Raw genomic sequence first — 21,947 nt, forward strand, 5'->3', positions numbered from 1 at the left:
CTAGTATGAGTCGGTCCTGTAGCTTTGGTGGGCATCCGAGGTGAGCTGGGTGGTTTCTGTGGCTGAGGACGGCTGCATCACGATGGGATCACCACCGTCTGGGGAGGACACAATAACACACAATAACACACACACACACACACACACACACACACACACACACACATTAGAGATCATGTAAAACTACATAAAAATGAATGTGAGCGCATCAAGTTTATAAAAAGCAAACTTTATTTTTAAGTACAGCGAATTTCCTGCAGAGAGCTTTTATTCTGAAGCGCTGTCTCTGTTTATTCTTGCACCATGTTATGTTTCTTCGTCTTCTGAGCCAACATGTTGTTTACATTTTGAGGGAAAAATGAATATTTGTTCATTTTTGTGGACTTTGAATCAATGACTGAGGAGAAATCTGGATCAGTGGGTGGACCAGTTGAGAAATAATGCCCTGAAGCATCTCTGCGTCACCTCACAAACACCTGACGCTGCAATTCTAAATTAAGCACAAGCACCCTAAAAACAAACATCATGTTTACGTGTTGGACTTGCTGACAAAGACACAGAGTGCCATCATCTGTCCCGGCATATTCATAAACACATACCTTTCACATTAGCAACAAAGCCGGAGTGAAGATACTGGTGTCATATGAAACTAGAGGAACCTCGGCTGGTCGGGAAGCTGAATAACGCTCCAAAATTATAGATGTCGGAGAGGAAAAAACTGGCATGTAAAGTGCATTTCTTGCTCTTAACAGTATGTATGTAACACTTTTTTCCGCAGTGTATTTTAGACTTATTGTAGGAGCTGCGCTGGAAATACCAAGATTAAACAAAAATACACAATCTTGCCAAAAAATATGCCGTATGCATGATCACAGCCCAAATGAGAGCTGTGATCACAAAATGAAGAATGAAAAGCGCATAAAATGTACGAAACAGTCCTTTAGGGTTAATGTGGTGTTTTGGAGGACGTTTTGACCATTTTTATCAAATCTCTACCGTTAAAAATAAACTTTGATCTAGCACTAAATCTTTGAAACAAATATTGCTGCAACAGCTAATGAGACTAATAATAAATAATAATGGGATTGGCCATCTACAGTTCCATCATAATATCCAAATAAACTTCAGTTTGCGTCAGTCGGTTTTTAAGATTCTTACTAAAAAGCTTGACATGTAGGTCGACCGTTATTTTTTTGGCTGTGCCCTCACCTCTCTCGTCTGCGGTCATCTGGGCCTCCAGGTCCTCGGGGGAGACGTAGAACTCGGGCTCCTGGTCCATGGGCGGCCGAGGTTTACATTTACCGCAGCAACAGTTACAGCAGCAGCACAGGCAACAGCAGCAATAACAGCCTGTGGACAGGCAGCAGAAGACGAACAAGGCCTGCGGGACAAAGAGGAGACACAGATTTATTTATTTTATTGACCTTTATTTCACTCATTTGATTATATGTATGTGATGTAGGGGTTTTCTAACTTATTTTAAACTTGATTTTAAATCATTTAAATAATCTTTTTATCACTGCACCTCTTGTCTGCACGTCTGCTATTTCTAATGGTGATTTTATTTTAGAACTTTTAAATCATTTAGTAATAAATTTGACCTATAATATCTTGTCTCTTTTCAACACATTTATGACTGTCATTCGCTCTGTATCATATATCATATGACGCCTTTTATCTTGTTTCCAGAATGAAATGTTTTTGCAGAAATGTAAAGAAATGTTAATATGTCATATTTCTCAAAGTAGTTTGGTGTAATATCTCTCAGCAGGAGCAGGATGAGAAATAATCTGAAAGGAAATCTAGTTATAGTAGAGATCATCTGTGTTCTCAGGCGTGAAAAGTGATTTTAAGTAAAACACACCCGTATGTGGAGGGTCAACATCCCTCAGCAGAGGTAAACCCGTTTCCCTTCGTCCTACCTTCGCCCACCAGCTCGACAGAACAAAGTAGGTGTTGACGTTCTCCTCTCCGAACTGCTCTGCGACGTAGAGCCCCAGCGAGCCGTATTTGTCGTAGATGTTCTTCTTGGTGGTGTCGCACAGGATCGAGTGGGCGTTGTTGATTTCCTTAAACTTTTCGGCTGCGTCCGGGTTGTCTGGGTTCTTGTCCGGGTGAAACTTCAATGCCAGTTTCCTTTTTTAAAAAAAAGTCACAATAAAGGTTATTGAAAAAGCACTGAAACAACAAGTGTTTTTGAAAGAAATCAACCAATGTGCTCAGGTTTCAAAGCGATTCATTTGAGATAAAATAAGTTCATCCTTTATTAATCCCACAGACGGGAAATCTGCATCGTTACAGCAGTCAGGAGTGAACAGGACAAGCAGCAAAGAACAACATAAATAATTAATAAAGTAGTAAGAAACAAGGTGCTGTATAAATAAACAAACAAGCAGGTTTCCAAACTCAACATTTTGACAAAAATATATACAAAATATATATACATATATTTCACAACTTTAAACCTATTCAAAACTCACATTTAAAATGTGTTAAACGCTGTATTCAAGAGCTCATCGAATCAATATGAGAGCAAGGAAAATGTTAGAAAAATCATAAATACAGCAACATGCGACTGATGAAATGAACTTGTATTTATTTTAGGATCAGTCTGAACCTTTAAGAGTCGTCACAGGCCTCTGACGCCCTCTAGTGGTTCACAACATAAAGCATCAACATTAAAAACGCCGTGTGAAGCCGTTACAGTTCAGTATCGTGTCAGCATGAACGTTTACCTGTAACATTTCTTGATATCCTCCGTCGTGGCGCTCTTGTCGACTCCCAGCACAGCGTACAGCGACTCTCCTGATGTGGAGAGAGCTCTCTGTCTCTGCTGCTCCATGGCCTCTCGCTCTGTCTCTCTCTCTCTAGTTTCACTCTCTCCCTCGCTCGCTCGCTCGGCCTCTCACCTGTCAGGTACGAGCAAAAACAACAGAAGAAGACACAGAAGCTGATGAGCTAAAAGGTTCAAATCAAAAGAAGTTGTTTTTTTTCCACCCCTCTTAATCATCCAAATCTTAATTATCACATCCAGCTGTGTGTGTATCCTTCATTAGACTGTAAACCAAATAAAACAAGTCAGGGGATTTTTTTTCCTCTGTGACTTCCAGAAACGTTGCTTTTCTGTCTGAGCCAATTCCCAAACGCCCCAAACTCGTCACCTTTTGGTACAGGATGCTCGCTCGGTCCATTAAGTCTCTCTGTTGCTGATAGAATTACACTAAAGAGTGTCTTTCATGGCTTTTACGGAGACTTAGATGGTAACAAAAACCAGGCCCGAGTGATTTTCACAGGGACAGGGACAGAGGAGACACAGGAAACAGCTTCGGTCAGAAACAGCATGTCATGTTTCATGAGCTCTTGTGTGAACGTAGAAACTCTGATACGAGAAAACGTCGTCACCAGAGCACATTTAAAATAATTTATTGAACTGAATTTTAGTGCACTGATTGAAACTACATACAACAGTCACTCCACCTTTAAAACTGTAAAGCTGCTTGTTTATGGGCAGCTTCATTGTTAATACAGTGATACAGGATTTAACCCTTTAAACCTGAGCAAATGGGATTGACGTCTTTAAAAAACAGAGAGAAAATTACGGGAAAATTACCTAAATTGTGGCGAAAGAAAAAAGGTGAAACAAAACAAAAATGAAAAAAATGAAAACCATGATAAAATGGTTAATTTGGGATATTTTTCTTTATTTTTTAAAATAATTATGAACTTCTTAATTAACTAACTTAATAAATTCTCTCTCTCTCTTTTTAAAACTAATTAATTTTTTTAACTCACCTTTTTCTAGTTTTTTTGCTATTTGTGGGAAGTCTTAGCACGTTGCTCAGTGGCTTTTTCTTCATTTTTTTCCCAATTTGCTCCGATTTCAAAGGTTTAAATGTATGTAAAACACATCTTAATACATCACAAGAAAAGATGTCGTTCCAGGTTTCAAAGTGTTAAAGGCAGAGTCTGGAGAAAAAAACACCCCTCCTGCCAGTGCTCATCAGATGAAGATGGTTTACCGTCTCTCACTGCCGTTCTCTGAATGCATCTGAGGTCTTTCCTTCGTGTTTGTTCCCCAGTTACAGAGCCAGGGCTGTGTTTGAACACCAGCTTTATATGCTGAATTTTAGGGATGTATAACAATATCCACACATCATCGGTAGAGAACAGATGAGAGCTTTAAAATGAAATATCAGCATCTACCCAAAATCAACTTTTTTTGATATAACAGACAGTAAGACAACACTTTAGTTATGCAACTTTAATAAGTTGAAATAAGTCAAATTTGTCCTGATTAAAGCTTTTGTCATGAGAGCATCATCCATGCCTGTTAACGAGGGATGACTTTTACAGTTTAGTTTAAAATGTGTTAAAGAATAAGAATAAATGTGGCTTGTTTTGCATGTAGGTTAAAGCAGTTTGTCCAGTGAATGTGTTCATCACTTGGGCCGTCATGATAAACAGAATCAGAATATATCATATATCAGAATCAGCAAGCAGCAAAAATGAGTTAGAAAATAATCTGAATATTGATCCAATACTGTGCATCCCTGACAACAAGTGTACTGAATCACAGACTCAACCTTCAGGTGTGATGAGTGGAGAAAGTGAAAGGAATAAAGGAGTTAAACCAGGGCAGCCAGAGTTCATGTCGGGCAGCCAGGCAGGTGTATAAAGCAGGAGAGATTATAATCTGTGTCCTGAATGAACCTTCAGTTTCTGCAGGAGCTGCGGTAAACACGAAACTGACCAGAACTACAAGAGCAAGAGGAGGTTTTAACAAATACTCTCCAGTACAGAAGCAGGAAGTAGGTGAGAGCAGACAGAGGGCATGTTAACTGACAGGTTTATGTTATTAGCAGCAGCTGCTCTACACTAACTGTGGTTCAGCTGCCAAGTAGGGACGGGCATTTTAAGCACTTGAATTCACTTATCTAATTTAAGAATAAGTCTGGCATAAACACCTGTAAGAAACGGAGGGTTTCATTATATAAAACAAATCTGCAGTGCAAGAAAAAGTTGAGCAATCAGCAATAAGTGATTCAATTCTGACTTTATCCAGAGCATTAAAGTAAGAAGTGGTGACTGTTACCATGACGATTAACCATCTAAATCTGCATTCAAAGTTACACTGCATGACAGCTGCAAAATAATGACGTTAAACACAGAAACTTTAATGACCTGAAACACTTCTGCAATCAAAAATGTTTGTCAAGAGACAACTTGGATTTTGACAAATGTGCCTCACAGGGGCCTCATACACCCAGGAAAGTATCTATACTGGGTTGTAAAATTAATTTGGTAGCAGGATCACAGGGATATATGTATTGGGAAGTTTTTATGTAAATTTAGCCTTTTTATCAATAAAAAAATATTATGTTTTAATTTTCATTAATTATATATATATATATAATATATATCCAAAAATTATATATATATATATAATATATATATATATTATATATATATATTATCTCGTATATATATATATATATATATATATTAATTTTGTTTTTTCAATTTTTTTCTTTGTCTTTTAAAAATTTGTTCTTGATTATACTTTTAGTATTCTTATTCTATTACATGTTAACGTCATATTTAAGAAAACAATAAAAAGTAAAAAATGAGACAACTCAGAAATCAAATATAATATATATATAATATGATATAAATATATATAAAACAAAATATCACTTAAATCATGTATTTTTTTATTGTGTACAAACAACTTTATATTAAATATATAACATTATATTATTCAGTGACTGACTGGATTAAAATCATGCTTCATTGTGGAATTACTTGCTACAGGGTGCACAGCATGACAGCAGATAATGTTAGCTTTCCAAATTCTGTTTTGCTTTTGTCCTTTGAGACACCTGTCTCAAAGTTCAGTCCAGTCAGTAACTTCTTACCTCAACCAAAGACAAATATGGTCGTCATTTAGCACCTGGATAGATGCTTTTATTTCTGGCTGTCAACCGGATATACAGCATATTTAGTGTGGGAAGTCTGCTGGCAACTTCTTTATCGTTTGGCTTTCTCTTAAAATATTATGCAAAGTTAGCTTTCATGCCATCTTCTGGTAAAAGCTCAGTAAAATACAGGCAAGAGTTAAAAGAAAACAGCAGAGTCCAGCCGCCAGAGACACAATGAAAAACAACACTAGATCTACACTGATAAGCTAACGCAACCAAAATACACAAACAAACAACACACCCTTTAACCCTTAGGACCCGCTTTAAAATTACACACACTCAAGCTTTAAAAACTATTATGCATTAATATTATTTTCTACTATAATTGACTTAATTTTTTAACCAACACCAGTTCTAATTATGATGAATATCAAATTTCCAAAATAATTTTCAAAATTTTAACCCTTTAAATTCCAGGTTTTTGTCATGATGCCATTATGTTTTTAGATTTTTTCTTATTATCACAGCCTAGGATAAGTTATTTTTATTTTTTTTTTGCAGTGTCAAATACTCACACTCATACTGCTCTGAACACAAAATGCACTTTTAAAATCAGTCAATAATAATTCTTTTTATATCTTTAAATTATCTATACTTTGATAGCTGTGGGGATTAAACAAAAATACATAATCTTGCCAAAAACTATGCCTTATGCATTAACACAGCCAAAATTATCAAAAAATGAAGAATAAAAAGTGCATAATGCCCCAAACAGTCCCTAAGGGTTAACAACAGTAACAGCTGGATAATAAACCAACCGTCCGCAGGATGAGAGATGATTATAATCCATGTGTATATTTGTAGAGCAGGTGGAAAAATGTTCACCTTGGATACCAAAATTGTTTAATTTCAATTTGTTAATGATGCACAAAAAGTGCTGTACATATTTTTTTGTCCTGGGGGAAATCCACTTGCTGACCTTTGAACTGCGCAGTAACAGAGCCTAGTTAACCCTTGCAGACAGAAGGCGTTGGGGGTTAGCAGGCTTACAGACCACAGTAAGCCAAATCAGCTCCACAAACACACTTGGACCAGACTGCTAGACTGAAATTAACAACAGGAAAATAATCTGCACGCCTGTCGTCACCACGAGACCAGCACCTTTCTGATGAGCAATTATCACACTCTGATTCACGGGTGCAATACTGTAACAAGAGCACAGCTCCCCTCAGTGTGATTAACACTTTGTGGTGTGATGTATATTCTCTGGAGGCTGAAATATTAAAACCAAATGCTACGTTAGTTGACTAAGCAACTAATACTTGTGAAACAGTCCTCCTATTGAATCACATGAGCACAAAGTACCGAACCTTTAAACCTTTTTTATACACACACACACACACACACACACACACACACACACACACACACACACACACACACACACACACACACACACACACACACACACACACACACACACACACGCATGCATGCACACGGATAAAAAGGCAAGACTTTATAATTAATAAATCCCTACAATAAGAGTACTCATTAAAACTGGGAACTGAGGAAACGCTACCATAAGTCACGAAACAACAGAGGCAGGATAAAATGCGCAGATAAAAGATAAAAATTAATCATAATATTACTCTAATAATAGATGAGAGGTAAAACAGCAAAAAAGACTAAAATGTGTAAATAAACAGGTAAAGTTCAAGTAAAAGCCAGACTCAGAAGGCAGGTCTTGTTATCTTATCTGAGCGTGTCCCTTTTTATCAATTTGTGTCCCGTCTCTTAATTTGACCCTTTTTTTTTAAGCGTTTGCAGCGCAGACCGTACTCTTCATGAGTTCTTCATTTCTTAGGCAGCACTGTCACAGGATGGATTATTGATCTGTTGATCCGGTCAGAGCTGATCAGATCGATGGATGAAAACAGCAGCTGCTGCAGACAAATGACAGCAAACTTTTAAACAAAGCGCAATTAAGTTTCACTTTCACTGTGCCTGCGCTCCTGCTGCTCCATCTGTGCCAAGAGTACATCTGTGCTCCAAAAGTGTGGCAGAATGCATAAATGAATAGTAAATACTGTAAATTCAAATAGCGCTCTTGATGAACAGTCCAGCTCCAAAAACATTGAATGAATATGAGGCAGCAGATGACTGTGTGGGAAACCCTGGGCTATTTTAATATGACTTCACGCAATAATGTCAAAATGTCCTGCTTTTCTTGTACTTTCACTAATTTCTTGCTAATTTTGGGGTCATTTCTTCTTTTGTTGCTCATCATCTTCATCCCATGTTTTTGAAAGAAATCAAGACAACTTGCTCAGGTTTTTAAGAGTTAAAATGAAAAAAAAAGGACAACGTTGACTAATATATTATCCTTTTTGAAAGTCCTCATTGGTGTGTCAGCCACTAGTCTCTCTAAAGCCCTGTACGGCACCAGATGGCCGCTGTGGTAACCCCACAACGCCTCGACAACGACACGCCTGACAAGTCATCGATTTAACACCTCCCTGTCTCCCGCCCACTAGTGGGCCTCGGATTAACCACTCACAACACAGATTCACCACCCACCTGACTGGGATTAACCAATGAGGGGGATTCATCCGTACCCTAGGGATTATCAACATACTGCGAGACTGTGCTCTTGTGTGAGTGAGTGTGTGCATGCGTGAGTGTGTGTGAGTGTGGTGAATAATCACATCCAATCACAACAGAGAGCCTAAACCAAAAACTCTGTCTTCCTGAGCAGGCAGCCAATGAGACTGTGTCTTGTTGAATGAGCTGTACATGAAATTGGCCATTCACGGGAGCAAACAGACCGGAAAGAATTAACCCATGGTGTAATGAGGGGGACAGCATATGGACAGTGTCTTACAGTGAGACTATGTGTGAGTGGGAGACTTGAAATAAATGTGCCTCCACACCTGAGTCTCACTTACACTTAAATGTTATCCATAGAGGGGTTTTCACTGAGCATTTGGTGCTTATAAATACATATTTTGCAAATGTATCTCTGATAACCGCAGACTGTCTTCCTCTGGTCTGAGCTAGAGTGGAAAAATTGGGTTTTGACTGATGTACTTCATAGTGCAGTATCAATATATCTATAATGTAGTAAAATCTATTGAGAGATGTTAAATGTTTAAAATAACCTCATAATCTGATGTCTATTTAATTGGTAAATCCAGCAAATGAAATATCTATTTACCAGATAAACATCAATAATTCAACCTTTGGGTCTAACTGCTGCTAACGACAAAAGGATGCAGGTCTGCTGCATTCACAAACACCTTTACAGAGGGGACACAGAATGATACAAACAGACACACACACACTGTCTTCGTCTTCTGGCTGTCATCAGCTATGGCCACATACTTTAAATTTTGTGGCCATACTTTAAAACTCAGGGGTGAATTCACAAAGCATGGCTTTTACTGTGCATCATTTGCACCTGCTCTCTGCTCCATTGTACTAATGACATTACAGCTCAAACACAGCCGTAAAGTTTTACGAAAAGAGATAAGAGAAAACTGGCAATTTTGCATCAAATGTAGGCATAATGCCTAATTTAAATATGTGCAAATAGCATAGGAGAACGGAGACACTATTTGCTTGGCAGCACAGTTACAACTGAATTTCTCTGAAGGTGACCTGAGAATTTCATTATTTCTTCGAGCTTTTTTTTTTGCAGGCTTGGCAGCTGCAAAAGTCGCACAATCCTTCATCCATATGATGTAACATTTGAAAAAAAAAAAAAAAAGGACAACAACACGTAAAACAGACAAAGGTGCAAAAGACTTGGACTTCAGTTCCTTTTTGGTTAATAACTGAAAAAAAATGTGTGAAATAATCTGTTCTGGATGATGCATGTAACCGAAATAAAATTATTTATTAATTCAAGTAAAAAGAAACCCATTGAATGGAGATAATAAACTGTCACATTAGAAAAATTCAGCATCCTAACCCTCTACATCCAGGTGAATGCACAAATCCTCATAATTGAAAACCAGCGATATCTTCAGATATAGCTTGCATGGAATAAACAGCATTGCAAAAATTCTCAGATTGCCCAACAACTCAAAATAACGAGGTGAAAGCCAACATCAGTCCAGACATCACGCCGCTCTGCTCGGCTTTCCAAGGTTGTGTAACTGCAAGCTGTCTGATAACATCACCTCCAAAACAAACAAAACATCATCAAACGCACTGCCAAAATCTACATAGCTGCCAAAGATGATGCCTGCTTGATAACTGACACTAATTTCAACACCATATGACACAGTTTGTGTGTTTATAAATCCTCTCACCACAGCAGGAACTTGACAGCTGATGGAAAAGATATACTAAACGAAAGTCAAACAGAAACATGGCAAAAAAGTACTGATGCAACAATGTGCTGTTCCTACCAAGCTTTGTGCACGGAGGGGGGAGTGAGCACTCCTGATGTTTACGGGTTTTTTTAACGCTCTGCCAATGAAAAACATGTTAAAGTGAAAAAATGTGTAGAAACGAATAAAAGCAGCGGCGCATGATAATGATTATTTCAACCGATACCGATAAAGCAATAATTTCCAGCTTTTCATGGCCACAAAGATACAGATAACTGGTAATTTTATTATTTTGTCTGTTTTTCATTACCTGAGGGTATGAAAGGCTGATATGTGGTGAGTACAGATTAATTTAATGTGTGCATTTTCATGAAAAAAACGACATTTCAGACAAAAAGCTCGAAAATCGTATTTTTGTGAAAGAAAGTCATTTTCAAGAGCAAAAAATTTTTTCCCTCTTATCTTCTTATTTCAACTTGAATTGTACAAAAATAATGCCGATGGTATGGTAATGCTATGCAGCAGTGTGTGTGCAGATTGCATTGGAGCAGCGGATTGGCGGATTGGTATATTCACTAACAACAACAACAACAACAACAACAACAACAACAACAACAACAACAACAACAACAACAAAAATAATGACAGCAGTTACTCAGAGACCACAATAATTGTGTGCAGATGCAGATTAGAAGTTTCTTCTCCAGCAGCTGCTGGGAGCTTCTGATAAAGTCACCTGATTCATCTGGACACTTATAGAGGACATTAACCGATTACTGCACAAGCAAAGACATGAACCTGCAGCAGACAGTGTGGGACAAACACCTGCTGAGACACCTGTCGGACAATGAGAGTGGAGTGTACACCGATGACGACACCGGCAGAGAAAGAGAGCGGAGCGGACACACGCGGAGACACCGACAGAAAATGAGAGTGAAGCGGATCAGTCAGCATCAGTAATTCATCCCAGACTTTGTCTCTCAGTCCACAGCGCCGTCAGGTCTCACGGTGCAGGCTGGTCAGCAGGTCAATGATGAGAAACATCAGGGGCGCTGAGTTTATGATTATTTCTCTCTTTAGAACATGAAGAAAGAGCGCTAACGGTCGCCGACAATTATTGTCGGGTTTCGGCATGTTAGTAGGCTAGTCCTCTCCTCCCGTCACCCTGGGACCTTAGATCGTCTTGTTCGTTTGTTTTTGGACATGGAAATGTTGTTTTATTGCATAACATCTGTAACAGTGTCCCTACACTACAGTGAAAACAACGATGGTGGAGGAAGAGAAAACAAACACTGGGGGAAACCCTGCTGCTGACACGCAGAATAATGCAGTGTGTGTAGTACTGGCGGAGTGAAACCATGGCAATACAGGCGAAATCGAAGCAATTTTTGATTATTGTTATCGGTTCTATTTATCAGCCAAACATTTCATTATCGGAATTATCGGTATTAAGTCCCGATAAGAAATTTATCAGTCCTGATAACTATCGCACATCCCTACATAAAAGTTAAATTTCTTTCCTGGGAAACAACACGCAAGGTGTTAAAAATAAAATAAAATTGAGTTGCAATCAAAGTCAGATCGCATAACATATACTGATATAGTGATATCAACAAAGTAGCTTTAAATACAGAGTTTTCAACAAAAATGACGGCAAGCATGGAAACAATGTCAACAATTGATGGTAAAAAAATTATATATTTTGTTATTTAGTCCAAGTAGCTACTACTTTTAACTACTTTTAGTAGTTGCACATTTTAGCATATGCATCTATTAGCTGTAGCAAGTGAGTAAACTTTGAACTATAAAGCATGCCAGGCGAGTATACTTTGATACATTGATGATGTTATCTAATAACACAAGTTGTTGACTTGATGTCATAAAACATAAACATGGCCAACAAAAGTCAATCTTTTGTCAATGGTAGAAAAAAACTTAAGTGTAACATGGTATCAGTGTTAACTGCTGTCTTTGTAGATATAATATTTAAAATGTAGTAGGAGGAATAACTAAAATGGAAAAGCTAAATTGTGTAGGGAATATGTTTGTATGTAGGCTATTTAGTGTGTCAACTGCTGCATATTTAAGGCTGTTTTCCCTTCTCTTCTTCTGTTGTGTGTGTGTGTGTGTGTGTGTGTGTGTGTGTGTGCGTGTGTGTGTGTGTGTGAGAGAGAGAGAAAAAGAGAGAGATCTCGTTATCATCTTGCATCAAAAGAAGCTGTCCACTCACACACCAACAACCACATAACCTTAAAGTGCGACCTACACTGTCTACATGGTGGATAAAAAAGAGCATACGGCCTTTGTGTTAATTATGTTTCTGTTTCATCTGAAGAAAGTGCTTCCTCTAGCATTTCCTGTCTCACTTCCCATGGGCAAGAAAGTGTCATTATCTCAAAATCTTCAACAGTTACTTGTGACTTGACAGTGACTTGTGAAACAGTCATCCGTGGTATTCATGTCACGAGTCGTTATGTGTGAAGCAAACATCGAATCGCTGTTGACTGCACTCAGAAAAGAATTCCAGAGATGTTTCAGTGGATTTTTATAATTTTCTGTAACATAACAAAATCTGGATCAAGTCTTTAATCCTAACTACAGTGATCATAATACTGTCTGTGATGACTGAACCAGACACTTTATCAATACAAAGACCACTCACACTACAGTGTGCAGTATAACCTCGAGTGAACAAGTAAACTTGGCTAAATCCAATTCCTGCTGGGCTAAGAGTGTGTGTGTGTGTGTGTGTGTGTGTGTGTGTGTGTGTGTGTGTGTGGTCACTTTAGTCTGGTATTAAACCTCTGTTTATCCAGGGAAGGTTCACTGAACACCAAAGCTCTTTCCCAGCAACACCCAGATGCACTCAGAGCCTGTTTACGCCCGGTATTAACACGGGTTTCAGAACACGTGGACAGCCGAGCCCCGATGCCGTTCACACCAGCTGACCACGAGTTTTGAATTTGTTACTATGTCATTCATGGTGGAAGGTCAAAAGGCTGCTGACAGTTATTACACACACTCTCACGAACTGCTTGCCAGTCATATCAGCAGGTATGTCGGCACAGCTGGTGACACTGCGAAACAATGGACAGTCACACGGTGATAGGGATGCATGACGTTGGATTTTTGCCTGCATCCTTTATGCTGATATAGGGCTGGGCGATATGGCTTTAAAATAATATCACAATATCTTAAGGCTATAATGTGATAAACCATATATATTTCAATAATTTTTTATCCTATAAACTAATGTTGACTACTTAAATACCAAATTATTGAATGAACTGCAGGTACAATAAATTATATAAACTGTCAAAAATTAAAAGTTCAATACATTAGTGTTATATTAACATTCGATTTTACTGTGGACTTGGAGCTTCCGATCAACAATTGGATATTAGTGTTAGCATAAAATAAAATGTAATAGCAGTATGAGGATTCATCCACTGCGAGCTGGAAACAAACTAAAAGCTCACCAGTTCATTTATTGCAAAGATTTCAAAGATGCCCTGCTGCTCTGTGGTTACAAAATGTGACTAAATAGTCACAATCGGAGCTCTGCACATAGAAAAACACAAAGCCTCACCTGCTCACAGTACCGCCACTACCACTGATTAAGTTAGACTGTTCTAGCACCGTTAAATGTGATGATTTATTCACTGTAAGGTGGAAACAAGCTCTTCAGTTCATAGATTATTACTATTTGCAAATCACAGTCGCACTCCATGGTCTTAATGTGACTTAATAGTCTGGAGCTCTGCAAAAGCCCTGCATTTTGTGTGTGTGTCTGTGAGAGGCAGAGAGCCGTAGAAGAGAGCGAGTGAACCAACACGCTGATGGCTTATAAAAATGATGTGACAATTTATAATCGATGTATGCCATATAGTCATTTTATATATTGTACGTGGAACAAGCCGTGATACCTCGAGTATAGTTGATATATATACGGCCCACCCCTAACATGATTCTCATGGTTTTGTTTTTTTTGTTATTTCAAACATTTGCTTGAAATCTTGGATATCAGTGCAGCCACTCTCCATTTCTGCACCTCTCCACCACTGTCAATCTTTTTCTTCTGTTGTCACTTTCCGTCCCTCTTTTCCAGCTCACATCCATCTTACACTTCTTTTCCATCATCACACTTTCCTCCATCCCTCCCTCTCTCAGCTCTACACCTTCGTACACACTTCCTCAAAAACATGTCAGTGCATCTCTTTCTCCTCTCTTTACTCATTATCAGATTTTTTTTACTTCATCCTTTCCTCCTTTTGTCACATCTTACTCTCTTCACTGCTTTCAATTCTCCTTATTTCTTACCCTTTACATCTCTCAATGCTTTCATCTCTTCTATTTTCAAACGCCATCCTTCCTCTGAGTGTCATTTACACTTCACTTCTCCATTTCTGCTCCTTTTCCTCCTCATTTCACCCTATTTAGATGGCATTGGCATTACATGGCAGTCATTAATTACTGAATGACTGCATTCCTTTAATTGCCAAAGTCATTTTACAGAAAAAAGCATTCACAAACAGAAAATAGACACTGCTCATTTAAATGAAAGAATGAGGAGCCTGAACAGTGTGTGCAGTATTTTACACTGCAGGCAGTTACACACACACACACACACACACACACACACACACACACACACACACACACACACACACACACACACACACACACACACACACCCCCTCTCCAGCTTCTCTCACTGCTGAGATATTAATCTCTGAGTGGTGTTCTGGGAATTTGACCACATCTCCTGTCTGCTGTTATCAATAATGGCTCTCATAATGGAGTAAAAATGCTCTGACAAACACCAGACCAAGTCATTTATCCACCCACAGGCCTCATATCAGCTGAGTAATGATAACAGTTACGGCCATTAAAGAGACACACAGAGAGAATAGGCAGACAAGCACATCCTAAAGATGATAGGTGAGAATAGGTTAACATTGAAAGAAGTAAAGAACAAACTTTCTTTCAAATCAAAGGCTTAATTTGATGGATGAGTTTGGCAGTTGACCTATGGCCACGCCCCCTCAGCGCCCCCTTTGTGAACCATAGACCATAAACTTTTGACCTTTGACCAGGCTTGTATGCAGATGACTCTGCCGGTGTAACATTAACGAGGAGGGATGATCCATTTTTCCTGCAGAGAGGCCATAATTGTTTTAAAGTAATTTAGGAAGAAGGAGGAACCAGACTACAAAATATGAGAAGGATTGTATGCAGAAGACTGCTCGTGTGACGTGGACAAAGTGACTCCAATTTGTCTGCATGTGGGTGTATCAATGTATCAAAGTTATTGATAGGTTCAGTGCTAGAGGATCTGTGAGAGCTGCAGTCCTGAAGATGTCACCCAGTACGTGTTTTTTCTTTCATACTTTAAAAATTTTTCCCAAATACTTTGCTTTACTTTGTTTTACACTTTTATTTATCAGGGTTACTTCCTTTTTAGAGAACCATGAATACTTCCTGCAAAATGGATCATCGCAAGTCATGCTGAGTGTCTGAGAGTTTTAATGCAATTTATGTTGTGATATACTTCACTGCTTCAGATTGTATATTTTGCGATTATAATTACATTGCACTTTTATTGCATTGCAGGCACACCAGTTGTTGTCAGCTGGTTATGAACCCTAAGTCTAAATATTTGTTATTAAACCAATATGCTTTCATCGTGTTCTTTTACTCTCATGTGTCAATCACCTTTTATCCGCTGTATTGACATTTTGTCTTTTTATTTGTCTAAAGGATCTCATTTGAAGGTAAACCACATTCTACATTTTTTACAGTGTTTCAAGCATGCAAGACTTGTTGCCTTGTGGCTGAGGTACATAAGAAACAGTCTCAGTTCACAGACTGCAGTAGGCCGGCACACAGAGTGCTGAGAGTCTGAGAGTCAAATAAAACACAAATGAAGCTTCACATAAGCAGCTGGAGGATTCAGTCCGTGGTTCTCGACTGTTTGAGTGTGCAGCTCATTCACTGAGATCAGGTTACAAACACAGTGCCGTTCCTGCCTGAGGATCAATAGATGCAATAATGCAGCCTCAATGGTCCCACTGACACAATAAACACAGCTGCCACACACGTGCACACGGGGCAGGAAATTAACCACTGACGCATCTCAGGAGTCACTCACTCTAAACTGCAGATTCAAACCAGAAGGATTAGAAAACGCATTTTCCCCTTTTATATGTATATTTGCCCATGTGAGGAGTACTCGACAAGTCATTAAATGTTGCTACTTTTGCTAGTCACCAAAAATACTATTTGGGTTAACGTATATAGAACATTATTGTTCTGTTCAATTGTGTTCACTAAGCGAACAAGCCTTTGTATTATTAAGGCATGTTTTTTTTAAACTTTATTTTAGTTGTCATATTTTGTAGAATAATGTATAATATTTATGCATGTTGCAAAGTGACATATTTCAGCGGCATTTAAAATATGGTTTGGTCATTGAAAAATGAAATTTACAATATCAAATGGCTCTTATGATACATGCAATTTGTTTTTACAGACAATGCTTAACCGGAATAGATTGAATTGCGCTCAATATTGATTGTTTTCTTATTTTTACACTATGGAATTAGTCTAAATGTAAACTTCTGATGAAACGTCAGTGAAATTAGTCGTTAAAAACATCCATAGCAAGAACAGAATAATGAGTGAGGAATCTCCTCACCTGGTTTGAGACATATCGCTCACCGCCAAATACTTCAATTTATTCAGCGACTTAAATTGGTCTAATGATTTGGTGTTTTCTTGGTTGGAGTTTTCTTTCGCGAGTCATTTATTTAAAACATTTGTTCATAAATACGGTAATCAGAACTTAGTTGTAACAAATTAACTTGTATGTGTTATCAAGTTAAACACTTTTATTTTACTTTTATTACCATATTTATGAACACACGTTTTTACGATGATTCCTCATGAAAATTAGGTTTCTCACATTATTTAAAAGACATTTGAAAGTGTTATGTACTGTTTCAATAACTCTGAACACGTTTTTCAGTTTATTACTAGTAAAAATTTAATTGGTCAGACAAATTTTGCCACAATATTTAAAAGGAATTTTAAAGTGTTAACAGTAAAAACATCATGCAGAAGGACAGGAAGCAAGCTGGAGTCAGAGTGATGTATTTAATTTGGAACTTATTTGTCTATAAAGATCGAATGAAGCCTCTTGGTTAAGTAGTGAAGCGTCCTCAAAGTGAATCTGCAAGTCAAGTTATCTTTGCCACAGTCTTCATCGGGACAATAATGGAAAGCTGAGCAAAACAAGATAAACTTGAGGACCTACATTCCTCAGGTACATTTAAACAAATCACACACCTCTCCACAGCCTGCTGCCCCAACAGTCGCTGCATCTTGGCACAGGGATGCTGTGATGCAAAAAAGGCCAATCCAATTCATTACCTAACGTCCAATCAGCTGTCTGTCAGCATTCGTGCATGAGCTTTCTCAGTGGACACACACATGCTAACAGAGCAAGAGAAAACATTACAGTAATGACCTGGACTCTGCTGAAGTACGCTGGGCAAACTGTGTGTGCAAAAACGAAACTATTCACCGATGAAAAGCAGTGCATCTAACCACTCACTGAACCACATTCAGTTCATGATGAATTTAAAATAAACAAGCAGCTTAAAGATGTCACCTCTAACAAATTGCATTGGCAAACATAAAAATGACATTCTCCCTCAACAAAAAATAATAATGTCCAAATCAGTCAATTAAAAACAGAAAACCCACCCGATTAACGAATATTCAAATAGCCAAATATTTGGGTCAAGTCCTAATTTACTGTGAAACTCTCACATCACAGCTTCGACTGTCACTATATTTTTTTACTAACAAACTAGGTTCTTCATACAGAAAGACTGCAAAGAGCTCATCTGTGATCCACCAGAACAAATCTATGTCGGATCACTGTCAAAGTGTAGAGACGGAGGAGGGGAACGACAGAGGAAAACAGAGTGGGGGAGTTAAGTGATGAAGAACGACAGAGGTGGAGACAGCTGGGTCAGGGAGGCAGAGATGGAGCGACAGAAAGAAAGGCGGGGTTAATTCAGGGAGGGAAAGAGGAGGCAGAGCGAAGTGAGGTCGGAGCAGAAGAGAAAGTGAAGGTGAATATTTGACAGCCTCATGTGACTTGTGATCACAGGACTGTTACGCCATCCTGTCTGGAGGACATGCTCATAAAAAGACTCATGACCGGAGACCAGCAGCAGTCTGTCATTCACAAAAGAAACTGTTTTTCCTTCAGCGGCTCTGTGGTTTCTCCACACACCTGTAGGTCAACTCCAGGGGCGGTTTTACTATTCCTTACAGTTTCTATTGCAGTTTGAGGTGTCGAATGGTGAGATTGTTTTCATTAAGCTCAACTGGTCAGTAGGATCAAGAAACACGAAAACAACTGCAAAGATGAATGGCTGGTCTAACTTTACGTATAATAATGACTTTCCTTTTATTACAAACACAGGAAATAAGATTATATACAATTTAAGTCCTCTTCCTGTTTATGTGCTCCTTCTTCCAGAAATGTCACACTTAAACCTAACTCAACTAACTCACACACTAAATCCTATCAGCCAAAAAAACACAGTTCTAAGTGTATAGAAAGGACTAGCCTAACTACTCCAATAATTTTTCTCTCCTATTTATGTGTGATGGCCCGCAATGATCAAAATATACCTTTGAAGATGTACTATTCGCTTAATGATTGTATCAATACTCTCAGAGTGCAGAGCATACTCTGGGCACAGACAGAGCACCAGAACATCAGGTGCAGTGAAAGTCAAACTTTAAAGTCTGTAGTAGCTGCTTCTCTAAACCATCAATCTGATCAGCCTTTTGACTGGATGGAAAAATCAATCACCCATCCTGCGACTCAAACCACTGATAAATTGTTTATTTTATGAAATATATTGAAAAAAAGAAAAAGTTCCCAGGTCTCAAGCATCAAATCCTCACATAAGTGGAGCCAAAGGGAGCAAATGTTTTGCCACTTCTGACTGAAACATTTTATCAGTAATCACAATTTTTTGTGGATTTCTTTTCTGCTCTTGTGAATTAATGAATTAAGCATTTCAACTTTAATATCAAAAGTGGTAACAGTACTGTGGCAGATGAGAAATCTACCAGCCATGCACACATGGTTAAAATTCACAGAGCTTGGCAGCTGGTGAAAAAGCAAAACCCACTGAAATGCATAACACCTTCTTTTACAGAAATGGCAAAAAAAAAAGTGTGACTACACCATTTTTTTGGATTAAAATGTTCACAAATGTTGCACCTGGTCATGCCTCACTAAGTGACGTCAAAGCAGGCATTTTGTATTTGACACCATCAAAAGTTAACAGACATAAGAACAGAACATATTCACTATATGATACAAATACAAACTGTGCTGGTCTCTCTCTCATTAATAGGTTGTTAAATAAGAACCAATCAATCATAAGTCATTTGGTCCTTTAAGGCTCCTGCAGTCGTCTACAACTGTTTTGAATCTAATGTCAGAGACTGAATACGAACCCTGCCAGCCCTCTATGAGGGGATACAAATATCAATACCAAATACCAGTGAGCCAAAGTAGGAATCCCAGCTGGGGGATAATTTTAGGTTTTCAAGGGTCAGAGCAGAGACACTCTGACAGGAAACTGTCACACTGAACCACAGCTAATCTACTCAGAGGGAGAACAGGAGCAAAAAACTGTCAAATGCCTTATCCATGATAAACATTTTTTAAAAATCCCAATAAAAGTCAGAACAGAAATTATGTTTTGTAGGATTTGGTCATTATCGATCAGAAAACATATACACCATTTGGGTGTCATTTTTAGGTTATCGGTACTTTATATCTTTGAGGTAGCGACCAAAATAACAAAATACCAAGTAGTATAGATATTTCTCCAATTAAATGATACCCGCATTCAACCCTTTTCGTACGCAGACCTGGAAAAAGACTATTTGTATGCTGGTGCTCGCAGCACATCTCCACAAGTGCTCTTCAGTTTGATGCAACGTGGTATTGGCCCGCTACTGCAGCAGCTATAAAAGAATAATGTAGATAAAATCGAATTAAATACTCTGTTGGTGTGGGTCTGGATTTAAGGGTACTGGTATTGGTAATGGTATTGTAACTTTGGATGTGCTGCTTCTCTCTGTTTTATGTCATTGCAAATTAAATATTGCAAAAAACAAGGCATTTGAAGATGTTGCCACAGGCTGGGGTGAAGAGTGATGACATTTTTCACTATTTTATGACATTTTATAGATAACAAATTTAATGTTGGTTCCAGCTCTAGTTCTTATAATGAATTACAAGTGAAGTGAACCACATTTAGTTTCCAGTGTAGCTGCAGCGTGTGGGAGCAGCGATAAGCTCCCTCTCTGACCTACTACTGGTCCGTTATCTAGGTGTAACCTGATTTGATGTGACTGGCTTTTATATGAGTCACTCATGACCGCTCGTACCACAGCTCATAGTGATGACATCATCCACTATCACGTCAACGCTGACACTCACCAGCTGACTCAGACAAAATACTGAATTTGGTAAAAGGCTTCCTGGACATGCACTGAAAATAAAACTGACTCAGATATGAAATGATCAAGAGATAACTTTCTGGAAAGAGCCACTCTTTGAAATTGATGCAATGAACGCACCAGTTAAGCACTTAATGAATTAAAACATCGTGCATTTTGACCAGTCACGCCTTTGAGTTCAGAGTAGCCCGAGGCTGAAACAGCTGTTAAAATACTGTCGCCTGTGTAGCTGGAGATTCACTGTCCCTGATAATGCCATCCCCTAAAAAAGGCTTGTACAGTATCTGGACAGGAATAGACATTATGAGATTGTGTACTGTGGCATTTGAGCAAAGGCCAAACACTTAAGATATTAACTTTTTCTCATGATATCAATATAAAGTATGTTTGAAAGTGTCTTAATCCAAATACAAACACAAACATTTTATTTTAAGTGTGATTTTCCAAGCATACCCCAAGTATCAGTGCTTTCATTACTTATGCAGCTGATGCCATCTGATCAGAGGATAGATCTTTCAGTTAAAAGTGTTATTTTCAGTAGTAGAAACTTTTTCAAAAATATGTGCAATCGATCTGTGCAAGACTACAGAGGAGTGTTGTCAAAAATATTGATATGATACATTTCAAAACTGAATGTTTAAAACAGTTCCAATGAGGGCTGCAAAAAAAGAAAGTCATATTGCCATTATTTTGACAAATACTGCATGTTCGATATAAATTGCAATTATGCGAGGACAGTAATTTTTGCATTTAATTTTCACTGAAAACGACAATGATGATGTAATTTTTGCTGGGGTCTGAACCCAACAAGCACAGTCCCTTACGTCTTTGATATTATAGGCGTTTCTGTAGCACAACAATGCTTCATTTATAATAGTATGTTGAGATATACTTTACCTTTACCAAAAAAATGTAGCTCCTGCAATTTGGATATTGCAATATTATATTAATATTTTGATTAATTGTGCAGCCTTAATTTCAATAACTAATTTCTGCACTTTCTTGCTCTCTCTTATTGTTCATGTTTACTACAGTTATTCAGCTGTTTTCTCATACTAAAAAAAATCAGTCACATACTGGTCTGGAAGTAAGTAACACCGGGCCAAAACTATACCGTTTTTCAAAAGTT

The 21,947-nt window shown here is 38.2% G+C and overlaps 1 protein-coding gene across 2 annotated transcripts in view; it reads right to left on the reverse strand.

The window, feature by feature from the left end:
* The window catches only part of dnajc5ab (DnaJ (Hsp40) homolog, subfamily C, member 5ab), a 7,197-nt gene extending 4,319 nt beyond the window's left edge, over nt 1-2,878 (reverse strand). For both annotated transcript variants that reach the window (XM_042490968.1, XM_042490967.1), the window contains exons 1-4: nt 2,736-2,878; nt 1,923-2,136; nt 1,210-1,381; nt 1-98 (exon numbers count right to left, since the gene is read on the reverse strand). In XM_042490968.1, coding sequence (XP_042346902.1) covers nt 1-98; nt 1,210-1,381; nt 1,923-2,136; nt 2,736-2,842 — 591 coding nt within the window. In that variant the 5' untranslated portion in view covers nt 2,843-2,878. The remainder of the gene's footprint in view (nt 99-1,209; nt 1,382-1,922; nt 2,137-2,735) is intronic.
* Nucleotides 2,879-21,947: the final 19,069 nt, after the last annotated feature.

Source organism: Plectropomus leopardus, chromosome 8 (assembly GCF_008729295.1).
Source record: "Plectropomus leopardus isolate mb chromosome 8, YSFRI_Pleo_2.0, whole genome shotgun sequence".
In the NCBI taxonomy this organism is placed as follows: Eukaryota; Metazoa; Chordata; class Actinopteri; order Perciformes; family Serranidae; genus Plectropomus; species Plectropomus leopardus.